Source organism: Rhinoderma darwinii, chromosome 3, assembly GCF_050947455.1.
Source record: "Rhinoderma darwinii isolate aRhiDar2 chromosome 3, aRhiDar2.hap1, whole genome shotgun sequence".
Lineage (NCBI taxonomy): Eukaryota > Metazoa > Chordata > Amphibia > Anura > Rhinodermatidae > Rhinoderma > Rhinoderma darwinii.
This window is the reverse complement of record NC_134689.1, coordinates 395,512,766-395,537,102: the sequence shown is the minus strand read 5'-3', so window position 1 is coordinate 395,537,102 and position 24,337 is coordinate 395,512,766. Positions and strand designations below refer to the sequence as shown.

General features: G+C 45.4%; 1 protein-coding gene across 3 annotated transcripts in view; it reads left to right on the top strand.

The window, feature by feature from the left end:
- The window catches only part of SLC44A2 (solute carrier family 44 member 2 (CTL2 blood group)), a 69,853-nt gene extending 46,360 nt beyond the window's left edge, over positions 1 to 23,493 (top strand). For 2 of the 3 annotated variants that reach the window (XM_075858992.1, XM_075858990.1), the window contains exons 2-22: positions 1,029 to 1,077; positions 1,937 to 2,010; positions 3,495 to 3,579; positions 6,116 to 6,200; positions 7,473 to 7,589; positions 8,448 to 8,508; positions 9,346 to 9,472; positions 9,552 to 9,635; positions 9,721 to 9,833; positions 9,938 to 10,069; positions 10,702 to 10,801; positions 13,057 to 13,149; positions 13,583 to 13,667; positions 14,840 to 15,102; positions 15,782 to 15,876; positions 17,135 to 17,238; positions 18,179 to 18,252; positions 18,545 to 18,615; positions 19,209 to 19,297; positions 20,915 to 20,999; positions 21,491 to 22,090. In XM_075858992.1, coding sequence (XP_075715107.1) covers positions 1,029 to 1,077; positions 1,937 to 2,010; positions 3,495 to 3,579; positions 6,116 to 6,200; positions 7,473 to 7,589; positions 8,448 to 8,508; positions 9,346 to 9,472; positions 9,552 to 9,635; positions 9,721 to 9,833; positions 9,938 to 10,069; positions 10,702 to 10,801; positions 13,057 to 13,149; positions 13,583 to 13,667; positions 14,840 to 15,102; positions 15,782 to 15,876; positions 17,135 to 17,238; positions 18,179 to 18,252; positions 18,545 to 18,615; positions 19,209 to 19,297; positions 20,915 to 20,999; positions 21,491 to 21,612 — 2,108 coding nt within the window. In that variant the 3' untranslated portion in view covers positions 21,613 to 22,090. Of the gene's footprint in view, positions 1 to 1,028; positions 1,078 to 1,936; positions 2,011 to 3,494; positions 3,580 to 6,115; positions 6,201 to 7,472; positions 7,590 to 8,447; positions 8,509 to 9,345; positions 9,473 to 9,551; positions 9,636 to 9,720; positions 9,834 to 9,937; positions 10,070 to 10,701; positions 10,802 to 13,056; positions 13,150 to 13,582; positions 13,668 to 14,839; positions 15,103 to 15,781; positions 15,877 to 17,134; positions 17,239 to 18,178; positions 18,253 to 18,544; positions 18,616 to 19,208; positions 19,298 to 20,914; positions 21,000 to 21,490 lie in introns of all 3 variants that reach the window. The other variant, XM_075858991.1, reaches the window with a different exon arrangement.
- Positions 23,494 to 24,337: the final 844 nt, after the last annotated feature.

Below are 24,337 nucleotides of genomic sequence, written 5' to 3'. Positions count from 1 at the left end.
TGCTGCTTGTAGAAACAGGACTCGATTTGTAAGACGTGACGATAATGGAAACTAGTCATGTGACCTGCTCAGCTAGAGATTTTCTGGAGGGGATTCCCAATATATTCACATTGTTTCCCCTTTTTGTGGCTGTTTAATGGGGGGCAGCTGAAGCCTTTGCAATACTTAGACTATAAATTTGGTTTGGATGGAGTTGCCCTTTAAGTACTTGTAAGCACAGTCCCATGCCATTCTGTAGGCTGCCGGTAGCATTTCCTCTCTTTACACCCAGTGACTAATAAGGTGCTGCTGTATTATGTGGGGGGGGGGGGGGTTATTTAAAGGGACATGCTGCCTGTGTGGGGGGTGAACTCTGTATATGTTTAGTACAGGAGTCCTCGCATGTGTCTCTGCACTTGGCTTTCTAGCTGTGCAATGTATAATTTTATGGCTGCCCGATACCGTCTTATTCCTGACGTGCCCCCTCCCAGCTTCGCTCTGCACTCTATAATTTTGGCAACAAATTGTAAGTTGCACAAAAGGAAAAACGCTTAGTCTGTAATATGCAGTCGGCGATCACATAGCACATACGTAGCGGCAGGGAGGGGCGCAAAACATTTTCACTTGGCAAACCCTGAATTGAAATTTAAAGGGCTACACAACCTGTGTGTGTGTGTGTGTGTGTGTGTGTGTGTGTGTTTCTGTCATTCAGCTTTCCCATATTCCTGTAGGGCAGTAATGTAGTGGCTACTTTGCAATTCTGTACTTAAGAAAAGCTGAGTGACAATTGAATGGCATCTATATCGGTGGCCATATTGGTTGCCAGTTTTTGATCTCTCATAGTTCTACCTATTTTTGCTCAGCCCTGGTTATTTCGGTTTTGCTCCCCATATCCCAGGCTTCATTCTCCAAGCCATGACAGGAGGTAGGGGGCGCCATACTCCCCTGTTATCAGAATGCTGCAGCTGTGTGTGTGGGGGGGGGGGGGGGGTTCTTCCAATTTTCTATTGGGTTTGAAAATTTTTAATAATAATGTTCTTTATTTTCAGGAGAACCGAGGAAGTATGATCCCAGTTTCAAGGGCCCGATCCATAACCGGTAATTATATCAGTATAAACTGGCTGAGTCTGGCGCCCTCGGGGCTGAGTCTGGCGCCCTCGGGGCTGAGTCTGGCGCCCTCGGGGCTGAGTCTGGCGCCCTCGGGGCTGAGTCTGGCGCCCTCGGGGCTGAGTCTGGCGCCCTCGGGGCTGAGTCTGGCGCCCTCGGGGCTGAGTCTGGCGCCCTCGGGGCTGAGTCTGGCGCCCTCGGGGCTGAGTCTGGCGCCCTCCTCCTATGTATCCTAACTTAATCTGTGCCAATCGCTCCCCTCATCCGTACTCATTAAGGCTGCTAGTGATAGGTGTAGCCATATTGATTGGTTCTTCAGCCTCTTTAAAAAAAAAAAAAATGGCCGCTTCCCTTCACCGCTTGAGAAATCCTATTCCACTTCCAGGCAAAGCCACATGAAGAGATTTTAAAGGGGAAATCCATAATAAGTTTCCTAATGGGCCGGTCCATTTGCTGCGGTTGGCTGTGATAAGGAGTCTTAAGTACCTCATAAATATTTCCGATCCTTCCATAAGAAACCACCGGCTTAAATTTATTGTAGTTTCCTTTAGTCGTTCTCGAACGTACACCTTTTTTGGCCATTTATTGATTCTATCTGTTCCTAGGAAAGCTTTACGGTCGGAGCAGTGCATTATGGGTGCTCACATGACCATAATATACTTAGCACGTGTTCGGTCACAGGCAACTATGACCATTTCTGCTGTCGCTTTGGATGTGAATGGAGTAGAAGGCTAAATAACCAAATCGGTGCAGATTTATATTGTGTGATGTTTATGGTAAATCTTCTATACGTCCGTTACGTGATTTCTAGCCTTTGTCTAGTCTAATAGCCGTTCTCTCTGTATTGTAGGGGCTGTACGGACGTCCTGTGCTGTATACTCATAGTTCTCGCCATTATTGCATATGTGGCTGTGGGAATTGTCGGTGAGTATCATCAGACTGTGGCGTCTTGGACGTTGCGATAACGCTACATTCAGAAAATTGGAGTAGTTACCCATAGCAACCTATCGGGTTCAAGCTCTTATTTTTCAGAGGCCCTTTTGAAAATGAAAGAAGAAATCTAATTGGTTGCTATGGACAACTACTCCACATTTCCTTCTGCACATGTTTTGATATATTTCCACCTTTTTGCGTTTTCAGTTCTTCACCATTTTTAAGATCTCTGCTTACTTTCAGTAAATGGGAATGTTCTTGTTTACTTCCGGAGGCTGAAAACCTGCACAGATCTAAGGCAATGTTCACACGGCGGATATTTCTATTGAAAAAATTTGACATGGATTTAGCAGAGAATCCGTGTCAGAAATCTGAAGCGAAGATTTCGCCCATAGCTTTGCAGTTTCATCCGACGTGGATCCACATGCAGATTAGCCACGTTTAATCGGGCTAAGGTCCTGATTCACATTGCGTTTATTATTCTACCGTCTGAGGTACAAGTCGGCAGTAGTACCGATTTACAGAAGGTAGGGATGTATGCCTATACATCACCCAAACTCTCTGGGCATAGAACTACTTTAAGCGCTGAGCCCTGGGAAGACCCCTATATAGACCGTAATGTCAGGGGCATTCAACTACTTGAGTTCCCATCCCTTTGGCCGGGGACTCCTGTCTTGGGGAAGTCCTTGACGTCAATGTCCATATATGGACAGTCCCGTCGAGAGCTTTGAGATCCCTGATTCCCCAGACAGAGCGTTGGAAACGCTCAGGCAGGGGATTCCGCTCCTGGAGAAACCCTTGATGTCACTGTCCGTATTTGGAAATGGATGTCAGGGGCTCCTCCAGTCCTGGGGTCCCTGGCTAGAGCGCTTCTGATGCTCTGTCCAGGGACTCTGTAGTTGAAAGCCCCTGACTTTACTCTCCCTATATGGACAGTGACATCGGGGCTTCTCCAGTATCGGAATCCTTGGGCCAAGTGCTACCTGATGCTCTGCCCGGGGTCTCCAGTCCTAGGTAAGCTCCCCAAGGTTTATGTTTAACATATATCTCTGGGGAATGCAATACAGTGACATCTATCACACACAGGCCCTCATGTTAAAAAAACAAAACAAAAAAAAAAGAACACATTTACCGCATGGAGCCCTATGGACATGTTTAGCGTGTACGTTGTGTTTTAGCTAAACAATGGGTGAAAACATGATGTGAATCAGACCTTATCCGTGTGTGGCAGATTTATTTGGCTCACAGAAAATTGTCTAGACTGGATACAATTAGAACAAGCTTCATAATATGGTTTGTACGAGGGTTTTCAGCCTCTGAGTGTAAACAATGGTTCCATTTACTGACAGAAAGCAGAGATCTTGGAAGATGTGGGGAATCTGGACAATCTTAAACTTCGCATATTAATGGGGGTGTGAATATAAATAATAATGCAATCTAATATCGTGGTCTTTTGTTTTGTTTGTTTTCCACAGCCTGGACATATGGAGATCCACGGAAAGTCATATACCCAACAGACAGCAAGGGTCAGTTCTGCGGACAAGCTGGAACCCCCAACGAGTAAGAAATGGTGTCATCTTAAAGGGAATGTGTCGCAAATGAAACTTTTTTTTTTTTTTTAAGTGTCGTTACTTATGTCTATTATATTTTTTAAGTTTTTTTTGCTGTATTTATTTATTTTTTCCGTATGGTGGAAAGTATTAAAAATTAAATAATAATTTGACATGTTTTCCAATGTTGGCCACCAGGGGGAGCACTTCCCAGAATTACAGCAAGGTGAATAAGGCAAAGCAACCTGACTCACAGCTGCTGTAAATGTGGGAGGGAACCTCACCCTCCCTCTCACAAGCCAGGTAAAGGTGTCTTCAAATTGCTAAGCAGTGTCCGGCAGCCATTTTGGGTGTGATTCTGCAGCTGGAAGAAGTTCTAGGACACACCAAAAGGCTAAGTGTATGTTCACACGCTTACTAAACAAAGGGAAAACCGCTCCTGATTTTCAGCCATTTTTTAATCAAACTCGCGTTTTTTAACGGCCGTTTTTGGAGCTTTTTTCTATAAAGTCAATGAAAAACGGCTCCAAAAACGTCCCAAGAAGTGATGTGCACTTCATTTTGGTCGGGTGTCTTTTTACGTGCTGTTTTTGGAAAACTACCACGTAAAAAACGCCCTGTTGGAACAGAATGCCGTATTTCCCATTGAAACCAATGGGCAGATGCTTGTAGGCGTTCTGCTGCCGGTTTTTCAGCTGAAAACATTGTGTGTGAACATACCCCTAGGGTATGTGCTCACGCTAACTGCATTTACGTCTGAAATGACGGAGCTGTTTTCAGGAGAAAACAGCTCCGTCATTTCAGACGTAATTGCTCGTACTTGCGTTTTGCGAGGCGTCAATTACGGCCGTAATTTGGAGCTGTTCTTCATTGAATTCAATGAAAAACGGCTCAAATTACGTCCCAAGAAGTGTCCTGCACTTCTTTGCTGAGGCTGTTATTTTACGCGCCGTCTTTTGACAGCGACGCGTAAAATTACAGGTCGTCGGCACAGTACGTCGGCAAACCCATTCAAATGAATGGGCAGATGTTTGCCGACGTATTGGAGCCGTCTTTTAAGGCGTAAATCGAGGTGTAACATGGCGCCGCACCTGTCCTCAGGTCGTGTGTGGTATTACAACTCTGTCCTATTCACTTCAATGGAGGTGAACTGCAATACCAGACATGACCTGAGGACAGGTGCGGCGCTGTCTCCAGTCCAGACACCCCTTCTGTCCTGAGATGACCCAACGGGGGAGGCGGGTGTCAGAGCCACCCACCGCCATCACTGCAGACAGAACCACAACTACGGGGGCAGGGCTTGTCCTGAGTGCACTGTCTCTTGTTATGGACAGAGTTATAGTCACATGAACCCCGTCTGATGAACCGGTAACCTAGGTCCGATCACATGACAGAGGAGATCACCAAAAACCCTGTGCACCCTCAGCCCGTCCATCCAGCCCTTTCCTGGTTATATCTGCGTCTGGGAAAGCTGGGTGACCACCATTACCCCTCATACTGGAGTGTGTTTGGGGATGTGACTAATGAACCACTCACACTCCAGTAGGAGGGGTAATGGTGGTCACCCAGCTTTCCCAGACCCCTGAATGATATTTCTCTCTAATTGTGCTGAGACTGAGAGGTTCATTAGTCACATCCCCAAACAGTCTCAGCACAACTAGGGATTTATCGTTCAGTGCTTTCCCAGTACAGTTTCTTCATGTGTCCTTCACACAAGGGGTGGGGGGCCGTCGGGGGGGGGGGGGGCCCGTTGGGGGTCTGTGAGAGAGAGAGTGGGACATGCAGAGATACACATCTTACCTGCATTGCAGCTGGTCTTCAAGATGGCGCCTGCTCTCTCCCTGCAAACAGCTGCTCTGTGTGACTCTGACCTGCGTCTGCGCAGTACAGAGCCATAGAGCGAAGTCAATGGAACGGGTCCCGTTCATTGACTCCTATGGACTGTAGCTGCCGTATTCCATGTCTGTATGTGTCGTTAATCGACACATACAGAGATGAAAAACAACATGGCAGCCCCCATAGAGAAGTAAAAGTTAGAAAAAAGTAAAACGCAAACACACATAAATAAAAGATTTTATAATAAAACACTAAATGCTAATTTATATAATTTTTTTTTTTTCGTGACACTGTTCCTTTAAAGGGGTTCTCCATGGTTAGAAAAACATGTCTGCTTTCTTACAAAAACAGTAACCTACTTGTCCGTGGATTGTCTGGGGGGACTTGCAGGACATTTGTGGTGCGGTTATCAAGATAAAAATAGAGACATTTTAGACACGCATGCAAAACTGATACTGTGTTCTGCCTAGTGCAGGGCCTGAGGGGGTGGAGCATGACACATTGATTGTCTCTTTGAATCCCTGTCATGCACTTCCCTGCACTAGGAATAACTGTGTGTTAACTTTAATGAAATGGGCTCTCCAGACTCTCGTTACCCCCTCTCACCCACCACACTCCCGAGCAACGTGGTCTCGCTACACTCCTGCACTTTCTCATTTCCTATATAATGAAAACTAAGCGTAACCATCCCATATCTTTACTCTTTGCAGGAAGAAGCCATTCTTGTTTTATTTCAACATCATGAAATGTGCCAGTCCCCTCGTCCTGCTGGAATTCCAGTGTCCAACTACCCAGGTGCGCAAAACCCTCCGTATTTTACGGCGGCAGCACGGTGTTTCCCATATTTGCTAAGAGGCATGGAGTGTTTCCAGTCGGTATGAGCCCTGTCCTCTCCCTCATTGTATTATGATCAGTATCCGGAAGGGATGACACATCTGCTTGTAACACGATACCTTTCCGCTCTCCATGTTGGTTGCGTGGGCGGGCTCTCCCTGGTGTGATGTCAGAGATGTGCTGTGTGCTCTGATCCAATCAGATGTCTCCCTGCTGCTTCTTCATCCCCATTTTTTCTGTATCAATGCGGCTGCGTCCCCCTCCTCTCCCTCTTCGGTTTATTGTTTTACACTAGATGAAGTTTTCGCGGGACTGATTTCTGAACAGGCTGTTAACAAATACTAACCACCTTGTGTGAATCCGCCTTTATTTGTCAATGGTATATCAAGCTGTAAATAAACAAACTAGTCTTCCTGGATACAAAAATGTTTCTTCCAAAACCCCATGGCTACAGGACGTTTTATAAATACATTCTTCTTAGCAATAATTACTATTTATAGTTAGATTGCTTTAATCCGGCATCTAATAATCCAGAAAGTCTAATAAACTGCCACTAGCTTCCACTAAGGAACTGCCATATATAATGTAGAATTACTCAAGACTAGAAGTAGAGAACTGAGGCTTTAATTCTTGGAGATACTTCCCCCATAACCATCCAGAATGTTGGATAATCCAGCACCTATCATGTTCTATTGATGCCGGATTAAAGGAAGTTCATTGTATATAGTTGCACGTTAGACCTATTGATATTCGTGCTTGGCTAGTCTTCTCCAGTCCATGGACTGCTGTGTCATACCTGCCCATGTCATCTCCGCTTCTTCTTCCTTTGACCCAACAGTCCAACCATTGGACAGTTTTCCAGTTAAGTTGTGGTGGTCTAGCCATGGTACTTTCTGGACTGGATGCTGGATTATCAGTATCTCCAGATCATCAGATTCCAGACTCAAGAAGTAATAATATATTATCTAAGATATCAGAGCTCCCTACACTATTACCACCTCTGGACATCTGGTTACCATTGGATATACTCTACGCAACTTGCTGGTGGGCCTGATGGACCCGCGTAGGACTATGCAGTAGTGAAGGGCCCCGTTCAGTATTGGACCCTAAGGGCACACACCAGTATAGGCTACATAAGGCCTCTCGTGTGGTTGGGTGGCAAGGATGTGACCGCTACTCCTCCACGCATTTCTAGATGACAACTTGGTGCTAATTGTCTTTGCTTTCTGACAGATCTGTGTGGAGAAATGTCCGGACAGATTCCTCACGTATCTCAGCGTGGCCACCGCCCAGGAGAACTTTGACTACTACAAGCAGTTCTGCAGAGACGGCTTCAACAACTTCGCCAAGGTAACTTGTGGTCTACGGCCGTTATGATGCCAAGTTGTGCCCCCCAGGATAGGAGGGTCTTGTCGGTTTCCTCCACCCCCTTTCCATGACCCTTGGGCCAATTCTCCACTTCTTGTTTGTTATCAATGCAGCTCCTCTGTAGGGGGTGTCATGCGTGGGTTCTCACAAAGGGCATGAGCCAACCAGGATAAACCCCTCTCTCTAAAGGCCCCATTGCAGCTTCATCATCTTACGCTGGGTTCTTCATAGCAGACCACAAAATAAAAGTGAAAGAGTTCTTGTCCTTCTGGACCGTCTCATTCAAGGCGTCTATGGTCAAGGACCCTCCTTGTTGTAGTATTCTGCCTAGATTATAGGATATAAAAATATTTGAAAAGTGGAGCACCCCTTTAAGCGATTATATAGCATTGACCTTTTATCTAGTGCTGTAAGGAGCTCTTCTATAGTTTCCCTACCATACACCCTAATAGATGGAGGAAACCCAGGTAGGCTAAGCACTGTCCAGAGTCCTAAGGCAGCAATAGTATAACCGCTTAAAGGGCAACTCCACTAAAACAAAAAATTGGCCTACATATACAGGACCCATACTCTGTTCATCGGGTTCATTTATGTCCTTATTCAACACAGTGAATTAATATATTGTAGATGAGTGACAACCGGTTTTAATGTTTAGAGCATTTGTAAGTTCCAATCACACAGACTCATGTGACAACTAAGCTCCGCCCCAACGTGAGGAGTATTTGAAAACATTGGTTGGAAATTTTACATCCTAGGGAGTAAACCTTAAAATAAGGAGTATAGATTAGATTATAACCGAGAATAAATATCCGTAATCACTGCTCTGTTTTAATTTTCCAGAGTCCGGCGGAAGTACTCCGAGACCGGGACTGTCCGGCTATGATCACCCCAAGCAAACCATGTGAGTAGTGACCACAGACTGCCACCCTGTGGCAGAACGTGAAAAATCCGCCTGTGATATGACGATTAGTATTGCCCTGTGGTGGGTGGGGCAGACGAAACCTCAAATATTTCCTCGTTTGTGTTGCCCTGTGGTGGGAGGGGCATGTAATAGGGTCAGTTTTTGATGTGTGTTTGTGCACGTGGCCCTAGACCCTGGGGCCCCACTCCAGGGTGGCGTAGAAATCGAGGTGGACACCGCACAGTTCAGTGTAATGGAATTTTACTCGGTTGAGGTACAATGTTCAGAGGTACTTAGCATGGTGGTTAGTCCCTAGTGGGTACGCAGCTTGGCAGTTACCGATGGTGGCACACAGCTTGGTGATAGTCTCTTATGGGCATTTAGCTTGCCAGTTGTAATCTCCGGTGGGCACTTAATTTGGTAGTGACCGTCTGGGACCGCTCTGCGTGATATGCAAAGGGTCACTGCATTTGCATCAATGAATGCTGGCACGGCCCAATCCTCCTCCGGTTCTCTGCCAGTCCCATGTGCTACCATCTCGCACCTGACAAGATCTCGGTCTCTGTACTTTCTCCCATTACACACTAAACACTCTGACTACAAGGTGTGCCAAAACATCTTGATTTATGGAAGAACCCCTTTAACTGAGGTCTCAACAGTTCACCTGCAGAGGGCAGTGTAAGGGGTGCTTTCAGTCCACTTTTGCGGAAGCGGACTCCGTGGCGCATAGCTTCCCCCTTCTCTCAGTACCAAGTGGTGGGAGGCGAGGACTCCGTACCACAAAGATCCAATCTGTCCCTTTTGTCTAAGTCCCACTTTAACATTTGGGGTTTTCAGTTACCAGAAGATGCTTCCCGGCTGTTAACATCAAGAAAGGGGTGGTCATGGTCGGAAACTCCACAACGTTTGATGATGGAAGAGACCTAAGACAGCGCAACGTGACGGACCTGCTGGAAGGAGCCAAGTGAGTACTGAACATGAACCACGTGCTCCACGGATCTCCATGACCGTACCTAGAGTATCGGATATATTTCTCCGTACAGGAAAGCCAACGTGGTGTTGGAGGCTCGGCAGGTGGCCATGAAGATATTCGAGGACTACACCGTGTCGTGGTACTGGATAATCCTGTGAGTTCCTTCCGTGTCTTTTTACTTTGAGGGGACCGGTTCACATCTCTGAACAAAATCTAATCTCTCTACCAATCCTTCACAGCGGCCTCGTCATCGCCATGGTGATCAGCTTGATTTTCGTGGTCTTGCTGCGGTTTCTGGCAGGGATTATGATCTGGGTGATGATTGTATTGGTGATCGCGGTGATGGGATATGGTGAGTATTGGCCACACGTGGTCATTTCTTAGACTTTTCTCTAAGTTTTTTTGGGTTTTCATCTCACCCTGCTTATCACCTACTCCACGTTCTGGCACTTACAGGAATCTTCCATTGTTACATGGAATATGCCCGACTGAAGGGGACAGCTGGGTCTGATATCTCGTTGACGGACATTGGCTTTCAGAGTGATTTTCGGGTGTATCTACACTTGCGGCAGACGTGGTTGGCGTTCAGTAAGTTCTGTTTTTGAATTTTTTATTTTTTGTATTCCTTATGGAATGCGTGATGAAATTGAAACTAAGCTGATGCTGTAAAGAAGTGGGTGACATTGGATGACTTTTTATGCTGGTTGGAGTTACTGACACTCGGTGGGTATACTGACCCTTTGATTATAGATTATAGTAGGTGAGGATACTAAGGCTTAGTGCCAAAGGGCTGTCCAGGACTAGAAAAACATGGCTTCTTTCTTACAAAAAAAAAAGTGCCACACCTGTCCATAGGTTGTCTGGTATTGCAGCTGTGCTTTATTGAAGTGAATGGGGCTGAGCTGCAATGCCACGTACAACCTGTGGATAGGTGTGGCGCTGTTTATGGAATATAATATGAATATTGATCACTGCACTGCATATGGTGGATGGGCGTACTGGCACTGTTATAATGGGTTGGCATAGTGAATGTGCAGAAATACTGAAACTGGGTATCGTTTCTGCAGGCTACTGTGTGGCGAGTGTGGATACTGGTGGTCGGTGACCATGTTCTGCTCGGTGATACGGATGATGGGGGTTACGGTGGATGAGCACACTGGCTGGGTTATGTTGATCAGGGATACAGCGTCTTGTATAACCATTCAGTCTTGTCTCTCCAGTGATCATTCTGTGTATTATGGAGGTCATCATCATCCTGCTGCTTATATTCCTTCGGAAAAGGATCCTGATCGCCATTGCGCTCATCAAGGAATCCAGTAGGTGAGGACCCGGTTGTTGGGTGTTGCAAGGTCCTATCCAGATGGGTTAGGTAGGATGGCTGATCATTGTACAATACTCTGAAGTCTAATGGGCTGCATGCTATAGACCAGTAGTCTCCAGAGGTTGCAAAACTACAACTCCCAACATGCCCTGATTGCCACAGGCTGTCTGGAGATGCAGGGAGTTGTAGTCTGCAACAGATGGAAAGCTACATATTGGAGATCACTTCTATACTACCGACTCCATAACTAGTCTTTATAAGATCGGGGCAATACGATCATTGGAAAGTCACGAACTACTCTAATGACCACTCTTTAAGGGTAATCCCACCAAATTCAGTAAAGGAAGCCGTACCGGGATAAACTGAGGCGGCCGGAGCTCTGCAGCACCTTTAATCGCCTCTTCCAGGGGGTCTAGGCAGTCATCCAGTCTTCTGGCATAGACATGGCCTAAAGGAAGCAAAAAGTGTTGCTTTTAGGTAGTTTTGCAACTTTAAGTGGGTGGAGCTTGGGAAAGGGGCGTGGCCACATGGCTCGTCTTACTAGAATTTACGACAGAAACTGGCATAAAACGTAGAGGAAATCTACTGGCGCGGTCTTAATACATCTCCCCTATATAGTTAAACATTTTGTCTGCCTGCCACTAGGGGGAGCAAACTGCATTATGTTTAAAGAGGCTCTGTCACCAGATTTTGCAACCCCTATCTGCTATTGCAGCAGATCGGCGCTGCAATGTAGATTACAGTAACGTTTTTATTTTTAAAAAACGAGCATTTTTGGCCAAGTTATGGCCATTTTTGTATTTATGCAAATGAGGCTTGCAAAAGTCCAAGTGGGTGTGTTTAATGTAAAAGTCCAAGTGGGCGTGTATTATGTGCGTACATCGGGGCGTGTTTACTACTTTTACTAGCTGGGCGTTCTGATGAGAAGTATCATCCACTTGTCTTCAGAACGCCCAGCTTCTGCCAGATCACGCTGTGACGTCACTCACAGGTCCTGCATCGTGTCAGACGAGCGAGGACACATCGGCACCAGAGGCTTCAGTTGATTCTGCAGCAGCATCGGCGTTTGCAGGTAAATCGATGTAGCTACTTACCTGCAAACGCTGATGCTGCTGCAGAATCAACTGTAGCCTCTGGTGCCGGTGTCCTCGCTCGTCTGACACGATGCAGGACCTGTGAGTGACGTCACAGCGTGATCTGGCAGAAGCTGGGCGTTCTGAAGACAAGTGGATGATACTTCTCATCAGAACGCCCAGCTAGTAAAAGTAGTAAACACGCCCCAATGTACGCACATAATACACGCCCACTTGGACTTTTACTTTTAAACACACCCACTTGGACTTTTGCAAGCCTCATTTGCATAAATACGAAAATGGTCATAACTTGGCCAAAAATGCTCGTTTTTTAAAAATAAAAACGTTACTGTAATCTACATTGCAGCGCTGATCTGCTGCAATAGCAGATAGGGGTTGCAAAATCTGGTGACAGAGCCTCTTTAAACATTGAACTCAATAGTAACCGTATGCAGTGAGCTCCCCCTAGTGGTGGCTGCAGGTAGACAGAACGCTGTCTTATAAAGTGAATCTGTCACCATAAATTGGCCTATGAAAGCAGCAGCACAGTAATAGTGTAGCCTCACATGAATATAATGCGGTCTTCATTTTTCAGATGCGTGGCTCCGTTGCAGAAATATAAGTTTATTCTTAATATGCAAATAAGCTGTTTGGAGCAATGATGACGTCACCCTTGCTCCAAACAGCTCTACCTTCCCTCATTCCGGTCCCTCTCTCACTTCTCTGACCGGGCCAGGCAGTGTAGAAGCAGAGATCATGCCTGACCCTGTGTTCTCCTGAGCGCGCCTCGGCTTCTGAATCGGCGCAGGCGCAGTACAGCACTGAAGTTTCACTGTACTGATCCCGAGTTACATCCTGTATTGTATTATACTCCAGAGCTGCACTCACTATTCTGCTGGTGGAGTAAAAAAGGGTGAATTTCTAAAGATTTTTTTTTTTTCTCTTCACACACTCCCGGTTTGTTTATAAGCATTTGGCGCCCCCATATGAGGATGAGGGATTTAGGTTAGTTTATCAACAAGTAGTGTTATCTGTGGATTTACATAGGACTGCAGGTATACCCCCTGCATCACAAGGAGTGACGCAACAAATTCAGCACTGCTACATCCGTACATGGTCTTTGTATGTTGGGATGTTACTGGCAAGTTATTGATTATTAGTCTTTCTTCCTCTCTTCTCAGGGCGGTCGGCCATGTCATGTGCTCCTTGGTGTTCCCTCTGTTTACGTTCCTGCTGGTGTGTCTCTGTATTGCATATTGGGCTATCACAGCCGTGTATCCTTTTATGTCCTCGGACCATCCTCCTCCTCCTCCTTTTATCCTGATTTCCCACCATATGGATTGTTCTGGTCATGTGGCACCCACAAGATATAATATTAATATTCGAGCTGACTTGGCGTGATTTCGTTTTGCGACCATTCACAAAAACCGTTGTATTTTGTGTATTGTGCCCTGTTAGGCCACAGCCATGATGAGTGACTTCAGACTAGCTGCATTGTCTAATCGATTCTGATGTAGTCTGAGCCTGAGAGGAGACAGAGTGAATTTCAGAGTCCTAGTTCCCCATTCTTTATACTGCAGCTCTGCTTTTTCAGATTAGCTACTACGTATAGACACAAGCCCACCAGGAAGTCAATGCATATGGAGAAGTGATGACTGACACGTTCTTTTAGATACTAGTTTTTCGTCCTTGACCCCCTCCACTCAGCTTTCTCTCTACCTCCAATGACGCGATCTATAAGGTGTTCAATGAAACGCAGTGCGACTACGCTGGAAAAACCTGTAACCCTGAGGTAAGTTCTTTTGCTCAAGTGCCTATGTTAACATTTATATTATTGTGTCAACGGTATCCAGAATCTTTAAGGCTTTCTGGATTATTGGACATTTTTCGATGGGAACGTTGCCTATTGGGCAAGAGTTACAGAATATTAATGAATGTCTATAGAGTTCTTGGGTCAATGAAAGCGTTCAGTCGCTGATATAGATTGGACTGTTCATTACATCACTTTTTATTAGTGATCTGCACAAAAAGAAAGGCAGGAGAGACAATTATTGTCTCCCCTGCATCTTTAACTCCTGAGCATGTTCCTGCCAGTACATAGGCTGTTCACCCTCAGTGCACCCCAAAGTTGTAGGAATGTTATTTTAATCCCCTAGTATGTGTAGATAAAATGCACCGCACTCATGGAATTATGTCATCAGAAAGTATTTGATATTTACAAAAATGGACCTTTCGGTCCTCCCGATCCTTGATCACCAGCGTCGCAGAGACCAAAGTAGAATATAAACACGGACTGGGGCACTGAAGTTAGTGCTCGGGGGCACACAGGGTTACGATGACTGAATTTACACCATAATACTAATTTTTACTTCTACCTGCCTTTCTGAGTGCGCCGTGAATTTTCTCTACATCTGCCAGTACATAGGCTGTTCACTTAGAATGTCTCGACAATCTCTTTCAATATTTTTTTTACCAATACATACTCAACCCAGAATGGGCATCAGGCTGTTCATCCAAATGCCCAGCGAGATATGTATTGGCAGACACAAATCTCCGGATTTAGGGGACATGTCACTACATAGGCTGTTCACCGAGAATGTGATTCACTGAGCGTGTTCCTGCCAATACGTAGGCTGTTCTCCCAGAATGTGTCTACAGGACACACTGACAAGGTCTCTGCCAGTACATAGTCTGATGTATCACAACCCGTGCCCCTTTTTGCTTTTCTAATTCGTGAGGACACACACTGACAATGTCTCTGCCAGTACATAGGCTGTTCACACACAGTATTTCTCAGGATCTCACCGAGCATGTTCCTGCCTGTAAATAGGCTGTTCACATAATAGTTATCTATGGAGGTAGCTATCTTGTGGGTGAACATTTTATTATTTTTGTTGGCCTCCAAAAATGACCGCCTCTGCCATCAAAGAATTAAATAACATTTTGGTTTGTTCCCCCCTTTAGACTTTTAATACCACCAACATTTCCCGCATTTGCCCAGATGCCACCTGTCAGTTTGCTTTCTATGGCGGAGAGACCTACTACCACAAGTACCTGATCGTCTTCCAGATCTATAATGCCTTCATGTTCCTCTGGCTGGCAAATTTCGTCATCGCTCTGGGTCAGGTGACCTTGGCGGGGGCCTTTGCATCTTATTATTGGGCCTTCAACAAACCAGACGACATGCCAGCTTTTCCCATTTTCGCCTCCTTTGGCCGGGCTCTCAGGTGAGGTATTATACAAATGTTATAATGCTACAGGATGAGCTGCAATACTAGACCAAGCCTCTGGACAACAGTGGCACTGTTTCTGGGGTGAAAAAAGCAGACCCTTTTTTGTTTTTTGTTCTGTTTTTTTTATGTAAATCAAGCATATTTATTTGTACGAGAGATTCTGCTTCTTCCTAAATGTTTCAATTCTTCACTATTTTCGAGCTCCGTTTGCTATCAGTGAGTAGAAACCTTCTTTTAATTCACAGGACAAAAAAAACCTGCCTTGCTCTTTTCCAATAAGCCCTGCAGCTGTTTAAGGGCACAATCCGGTTATGTTTTCTGCCACTAAATATAAACCAATAGTATGTCCATTCAGAGACCGCAAGCAGAGATCTTGTATATGATGTTGCATATGTTTTTCATTTTACATTAAAAAAGTTCTATTTACATAAAACTAGAAAGGGTCTACCTGCATGGATCGTGTCTCATAAAAGTGAATGAGTCTGAACTGAAAAATAAGGCTCAGCTGCAATACTAGACTAGGCCTATGAACAAGGGTGGCGCTATTCCTAGGGGGAAAAAAATGCACACACAACCCCTTAATAAAAAAAAGTGACAATTGCTGAGGGCAGATCCTTCAACAACTGCATAAGACACTGCGTCTCTTTCTTTACTTATTCATTGCTTCCTTCAGATACCACACGGGATCCCTGGCATTCGGGTCTCTTATTCTTGCAATTGTGCAACTGATCAGGATAATGTTGGAATATCTGGACCACAAACTGAAAGGTGAGTTATAGAGTTAGGCTTTTTCCATTTTCTATATTCACTAGTAAAATTGTAATCCCAAAAATAAAAAATATTAGGGTTATGTGGGGAGGGGGAACTGACCAGGGTATTTAGATATGGGTCTAGGGCAGCAAACTGGGTCATTGCCCCGGGTGAAGGAAAACCTATCTGTCTGTGGTGTTCTCCCACCCGTCATTCACAAAGAATAGGCATGGATCTGAGAACGAGGAAACCTTCCTAAGCTGTTCCTTTTAAGGTTTCCCTCCCAACCCCCCCTGTTTTGAGTTCCCCCAAATGTCAGTGTGAATTTAAGCCTTATATATCTTACGATTTAGTTGTGTTCTAAGTAAGAAAAAAAGTATTCCGCTGTGGAAACTGTCAACAAGTTGCTGTTGCTGTAACCGAGCCCCCACCTAACGTGCTATTTATTATACGTTATTACCTACTGCAAGTATTAGGGATTCCGATGTTTAAAAGAGCACTCCGGACAAAACTGATACGGTCTTATGCCTTGTGCAGGACCTAAGGGGCGGTGCACGACACCTTCAAAGCCCCCCAAAGATAGAATCCCTGTGTTATGCACCGCCCCCTTAGGCTCTGCAGTAGGTATAACACATTATCTGTTCCTGGAGTGTTCCTTTTAATTAGAATTATTAACGCGTCAATAAGAATTGCTGCCCTGACTACTCACACAAGTCATAATAAAAAAAAATCTATATAGATAAAGATCCGTCAACAGCAGCTTGTTGACAGTTTCCAGTTATAAACACATTTCTCCCAGACAACGGCAACAAAACATCTATTCTGCTTCGTTCACATCTGCGCCTGGGTCCCGTTCTGGCGTTCTGTCTGAGGTTTCCGTCAAATTGGAACCCTGACTGAAACAAACAATAGGTTTCCGTCACCATTGATTTCAATGGTGACTGATCCGGTGCAAATGGTTTCCGTTTTGTCTCAGTAGTGCATGGGTTCCGTCGTTTTGACGGCGTGAATAGCGTTGTCTAATACGGTATTCATGTCGTCAAAACTACGGAACCCATTTGCACCATTGAAATCCATGATGATACAAATGGAAACCTATGGTTTCAGCTTGGATTCTGTTCATGGGTTCCCCTGACTGGAAAGCTCTGACGGAACCCATGAACGGAGGCCCGACGCAGATGTGAACCAAGCCTTAGACAGATGCAGAGTGTATACCCATATATATGGCTGATTAATGGCGCTTTGCATAGACTAATAGTTGTTTTTTTCCTGTCAGGGGTGGATAATAAGTGTGCCCGTTTCCTCCTCTGTTGTCTCAAGTGCTGTTTCTGGTGTCTCGAAAAATTCATCAAGTTCCTCAATCGAAACGCCTACATCATGGTAAGAAGAAAGTGAAGGTGAAACAAAACTCTCCAATGTCTCTCCTTTAATTAGGAACAGTGGTCCAACGCCATTTTATATTGGCTTTTATGGGCACATTTCTCATCATAGTGGTCGTTGGCGGAACTGCAGTATGTACATATGTATGATATTATCTATCCAAAAGAAGAGCGTAAAAGAAAAGGCCGCAACTCCCCATCCCGTATTTCTGCTCATAAAATGTCTATAGACAAGCGGTAAGGGAGGAGAATCCCGGCGGGCAACGGCAGTCCAACATTAACCTGATAAATCAATGGTTTTTGGATAGTAAATAATTTACTTGTAAAAACCAAAAAAACGCCAACAGTTCGGATATGCCGCCGCACAGTCATTGATCATTAATTGAAAGGGACTTGCTCTGAATAAATAGAAGTGAGATCAATTGGTGAAGTCCTTCATTCTGTGGAATATCGGGGGGTGAATTTTGGCCCTTATTTAAGGTAGGAGGGCGGTAATTGTTGCATATGTTGGTTATAGGGCATTTATAGTGGCCGCAGATGGTATGTCAGGTGACCACCCCCCCCCCCCCCCAGCACTGAATTCAAGCCACAGTACACACTGTGAAGACTGTAAAGCATGGTGCTGCAAAAATCTCATACCATGGCGTTGGGCCTATTTATCGCATACAAGGGATCGGGGATCAGTTTGAATATGTTGAACAGCCTATGTTTGTAGCCTTTGTACAATGGGGTGGGGGGGGATTAAAAATGCCAGGAAATACTCGAGCAGTGGTTTCCAGCTGTTGTGAAACGACAACATTCTGCAGCTGTAAGGACATGCTGGGAGTTGTAGTCTAGGGTAGAGCCCACTGCTCTGGACAGAATAATTGTGTGTGATTTTTAATTTGACCTCTCTGAGCAGAATGGCCGTATTCGTTACTAACAAGCCTATCTTTTTACAGATCGCTATATACGGCACCAACTTCTGCACGTCGGCTCGCAACGCCTTCTTCCTGCTTATGAGAAACATAATTCGGTGAGTGAATTTATTAGTTTCGGACCTTCACACACAATGTTGATATATTTGTTATATACATTTTATGTACCGTAATCATTATAGCATACCGCTGTCGGGCTAATATATATGTATATACTGAAGTTTCGCTGTATGCACCATCCACCCTGATGTTTCCAAGCCCTCATCCGTCGGATACACCTGGTCTTTCGCTTCACTATTCTGCTACTCAAATCTGCCTTCACAACACTGCCGCCTAGTGGTTAATTAGTGTAACACTGATCTCCTGATTTTCCTTTTTTTTTCCCTGCAGTGTTGCAGTTCTCGATAAAGTCACTGACTTCCTACTTTTCCTAGGAAAATTGCTGGTTGTGGGCTGTGTGGGTAAGTATAGGACTACGGCGAGAGGTGGACGGAGTGCACAGAGCTCCCAAGATGGGATAAACTACCTCACCACTTGGGGCACTGTGACCTTGTGTGTGTCAACAGCTGGCACTGAAGTGAAAAGTAATGTGCCCCACTGGCAGCTTCAGGAGGTCATTACGTTTATGGGAGGAGGGGCATAAGGTGGGCCTATTGACACCTTCAACTGAGTTACAGCCTGTTTTTTTTTTTGTTACTCCAGAGCTGTATTCACGATTCTGCAGGCTTCAGAGCTGAAATCTCCAAGCCTTCCTGCCCTTTCTGGTGATTTGAATTCTGGGAAGTGTCATATTTTTAATACGAGGCACTGCATAATAATCTCATGTAGGAAAAAGTAACTGTCCCCCTGCATCATAGAAGCTAAGCTGTTAGGGGTGTGTCTTAGAACGAGCTTGCTGACTGTTTCCATTGACAACCAGCAGAATTGTGAATACAGCTCTGAAGTGTAATCGAGGCAATACAACAAATGATGAACTCACCGGTTACCAAATGCATGAATCTCTGTTAAAACGAACAAATACTAAATGTAAGTCCTATAAATATTTTTTTTGCAGGAATCTTGGCTTTCTTCTTTTTCACTCATCGTATCCACGTTATACAGGACACGGCTCCAACCCTCAATTACTACTGGGTACCAATTCTGGTGAGTGTTCCCAAAGGCAGAGAAAATCATTGGCTCTAGTTATGACCCTCTCACTGTGGCAGAAGTTAATCTTCTTTACAGCTACATACAATCTACGGTCCCCTGGTATCAGCCACTTCAGGCCTGACTGTAGCGCTTGTCAAATAAATGACTGACAAGGAAGTCCAAAAAATATATACCCCTATCTCTCCAGCTCTGGGAACCCCCAAAAAAATGTACACAGATGTGACATTTTGTGTGTATTATGTATATTTTACACACGCAGAGCTTCAAATGTAAAGTTAAATAACGTTTTAGCTGCTTGCAGCCACCACTAGGGGGAGCTTTATGTATACTGTTAGGCCCCACGCACACGACCGTGCCGGTAATCACGGTCCGTGATTACGGGCACGGACGGCTGCGGACAACCGTGGAAGCACGGTCCATAAAATAAAAAATAGGACATGTCCTATTTTTTTATGGACTGTTTCTACGGCACGGACACCTTCCCGTAAATATACGGGAAGGTGTCCGTTGGACATAGAAATGAACGGGTCCGTAATTACGGATTAAATCTTAAGTCGTATGCATGGGACCTTATCATGTAAAACTAGGTTTAAAAAAAACAAAAACTATGCAGTAAACTCCTAATCTCCCCCTAGTGGTGGCTGCAGGCAGACAGAATTTAATTATGTAACTGTCTCTGCAGAGGGTTTGGAGCTCTATAACAAAAAACAGATATTAAAGCGTTATCCAGGACTTTAGTAGAGAAGGGGGGGTATAAAAATCAGCCACTCACCGTCTGAAATGACACAACCCCCCCCCCCCAGCGCTGAGGCGCCGTTTGCTGCTGCTCTAGTCCCGGAAACTCCTGCAGCGATCACGTGCCAATACTCTGTCTGCAGCGGCATGTAACCATCATGTGCCTTAGTTCATGGCAGCAACCCTACTTTACGGGACTGCTGAAGGGGATTCCAGGACCTCCGCTCTGGAGCGAGGGGCATTTCAGGTGGTGAGCACCTGTTCGGCCCATAATGTTATATCTAAAAACATGCTGTTAAAATGAAGTCCTTAGGCCTCATTAAACAAAACTGTCCTTGTTGCCCATAGCAACCAATCAGAGCTCAGCTTTCATTTCTTAACCTGCTCTGGAAAAATGAAAGCTGAGCTCTGATTGGTTGCTATGGGCAAGAAATGAAAGCGGAGCTCTGATTGGTTGGTATGGGCCACAAGGACAGCTTTTTATGGTTTAGTTAATGGGCTTCGTTTATCAAAACTCTCTACGTTTAGTGGCCCAACAAATATTCCATATTTTGTTAAGCCCCCCTGATGTGTATTAAATGTCCGGTCTGCAACCTGTGACCCTCCAGGTGTTCTGGAACTACATGGCCCAGCATGCTGTGGTCACTGTATATCATGGCATGCTGGGAGTTGTTGTTGCGCCACAGCTGGAGAGCCATTGGTTGCGGATCACCGTTCTATCTCATAAGCCATGCGAAGCCGTGGTCCCTAAATGCTGCCAGTGAGTGGGGGTTGGGTTCGTTGGGCTGTTCTATCTGGCACTGAGTGTATATATTGAGCCCCCGCCCTGGATACACTGCCGCCCTGATCTGATGATTGATCTTTCTCTCTGTACAGACGGTGGTGATCGGCTCCTACCTTATTGCCCACGGCTTCTTCAGCGTGTACGGGATGTGTGTGGATACCCTCTTCCTGTGTTTCTGTAAGTATCCCGGTTTGGATACACTTCTAGGGATAAAGCGGTGATGGACCCAAAAGCTTGCAATCTTCTGTCTGTTTCTGGACCGGCCTCCCTCTCTATACTTAGGGCCACTGTTGTATATCCGCACCGGTGATTGACAGGAGGGAGTGGGCTGGAGGATTAACCCCTTCCTAGAGATGCACTAAACAAGGCAGCTGATTGGAGGGCTCCTGTCTGACCAGGCACTGCCATCCACTACCCTTCAAAGTGCTGACAGCTCTACTCCCTGCTGGCATCAGAGTGCTACATTAGGGCCGTTACTAAAGAGAGGAGGGGTCTCCAAGAACCCCCAATCCCCTCTACTGACCTTTTACTAATACTGTTTTTTCTTTTTTTCCGGTTTTCTCACTTCTATCTAATCCCCCCAAACTATCTGCCGCGCCTTTGCACCCCGTCCCCTCTTTCTCTCTCTCGTTCTATCTGTCTCGCTGACATGGCTGATGCTAACCAAGGTGAAGATCTGGAGAGGAATGACGGCTCCTTGGAGCGGCCATATTACATGTCTCCGGAACTTAGCCGCATTCTGCTGAAAAAAGACGCAGAGCTCTTAAAATCCAGCGAGAGCCAAAGCTGAAGGCGCCCGCGGTGCTGACCGTACATCTCTCCTCCGCTGATACCACTAACCCTCCTTCTCCTGTACCTCATGCCCGGGAGTGAGACAAGGCTTTACGGAGTCCGGGGCACTTGGCGGTGTCACCACGGGCTGTAGCTTTAATGAAGCTGGTGTTACACCTGGGAAACTAAGGGTTAAATCTGTCTGTACCTTTCTTCATGTGTGTATGTAACATGCAAACACCCAGTGCCTTGTTTTACCAATCGCATGATCTGTGCTCATATCCAATATGGTGGTCCGTACACACCCTCGCCACCCACTTATCCCCTATACACCCCCCACAGATCTTTCCCTCTACTCCTTTTACCCTGGCATTGCCACCATCTTCATGTCTCCATTCCCTCCTGCCTAGTGGAAGATCTGGAAAGGAACGACGGCTCCACGGAGAGGCCATTTTACATGTCAACCAACTTACAGAAACTGCTGAACAAAAAGAATAAAGACCAGGCCGAGAAATGACCATTGTGATGTCACCACTGCCTGTACTGTCCTCGTTGGCCGGACACCTGTGCGCCATAGTGCGTATATTGACGCCATCCAGAAGACGTGATATGGAATGTGCTTACATAATGTCGTGTCACTTTAAGAAATACCTTTTTAAGGGGTTGTCCAGGACTAGAAAAATCTGGTTACTTAAAAAAAACAGCGCCACACCTGGCTATAGGTTGTGTGTGGCATTGCAGATCAGTACCTTTCACTTCAACGGAGCGAAGCTGCAATACCCAGCCAGACCCATGGACATGTGTGGTGCTGTTTCCGGAAGAAAGTAGCCATGTTTTTCTAATCCAGGACACACCCACCCCCCCCCCCCCCCACTAAAAAAAATCTTTAATCCCCTTCTGTCAAACTGAAAACGTATGTCCACTTTTTAACACCACTTTGTTTTTAGGTCCAATCTTTTGCGGTCAGGTCTGTTTTTCTTTTTCTAAAACAAAGCTCCAAATTCCCTCCATTCTCAGTTAAAGGATAACATTTTCTGCCTGCAGTCACCACTAGGGGAGCTTACTGTATACTGGTTTATGGAGTTCAATGTATAAGTAATATGCAGTTAGCTCCCTCTAGTGGTGACTGCAGGCAGTCAGAATTTTATAATCTCCCTCTGAAAATGCAGAGGATTTGGTGCACTGTATCAGAAAAAACTTCGACCTCTATAATATATATTAGGAAATTTAATCGACCAACACAGAATTTCGGACAGATCTAGATTGAAAAAGACAATATGATATTCGAAGGCGGACATTTACTTTTAAATACTCTATTCAGCTTTTTGATGATCTGACCCTGGGAAAGCAGTGTTGGGGCTCTTACTCGGCTTTCCTAGACTCCTGAATGGCAAATCTACCCGGTTATGTATTAATACACTCCCTCTTAATCACCGCATAACCAGGCAGAATTGCCATTTGGTAGTGTAGGAAAACTGGGTGAAATGCTGTAATGGCGACCATATTGGTTGTCACACAGTTTTCCCAGAAACGGAAGAACAAAAAGGCTTTTTTTTTTTTTTTCTTCATAGGTGGCGCTCTTTAGTCATCCACCTATACGTAGAGCTTTCTTTTACACTACTCCGCCCCACCCTCGTGGCTTCATCCTGGCGCCCAGTCACCATATTTATACCGAATGTTAACTGGATTGTCGATTGGGTTTGTTTTTTTTACTAGTTTTTATATCTATATTTGCATGGAGAGTGTTTTATGTATTTGTATATATTTAAGCATAATCCTGTCCACCATGTTTACTATGATACCAAATGTCTTTGCTCTCTGCAGTTTGTATAAACTCGCGCCTTAAAGTGTGTTTAGAAACGAACGCCTCCAATCATTAATAAAGGCTTTTTTGTATGGATTGTCGTCTTTTTCGTGTGCGGACGCTGAAATTGTGATTTATTCTATATAAAATGCTTCAGGCCAGGGCTAGACTACGACTTCTGGTGTGTCATCCAATAGAAGTGAATGGGAAAATGCTTGGCCCCATTGACTTCCATTAGTCGCGCACAAGCTGCGTGCGCGTCTCCCGGTCGCCAACCCATTGAGTCGAATGTCTTGCTTGACCCTAGTTCTGTAGGGTGACTATACAGAGACTTTCTGACCACCAATAGGGGGTGCTAAATTAGAGCGACCCCCTGGGTTTTACTAGATTCAGGGGTTATATACAGGGACCCCCATCATACCTGTATATTACCCCCCCCCCCCCCCCTCCCCCTGAAGTGGAGGTTGGCAACCCTGGGCATCATCTTATATTGGCAGTTACAGGGATGACCACACGAGGTGATCACTGGTGATGGTCATTACAGCTGGGTTTATTGTACACCACGTATCTCTCTGGCTGGGACTCATGGGAGAAAACGTGGCTTCAGAACATGCTGGGACTTGTGGTACTACCACAATTAGTGCTGTGTGGGGTTGTACAGGTTTAGGAAAACATGGCTGCTCTCTCCTAGAAATCTGGCCATGGTTTGATTTCCTTTGCAATACCACACACAGCCTGTGAACAGGGGTGGCGCTGCTTGTGAAATCCTACATGCAGGTACCTGGTGATGTAAAATAGATTAGTCTTACTGACCTCAGGCGTCGTATTTAGATCTTGTGGCAATAGCCATTTTTTTGATGGGGCTCCTGCCTCTGGTTGGATCTGCACTGCTATGCAGCTGATTCCCAGCAGGGGGCAGTGGCGGATTATCATATGGGCG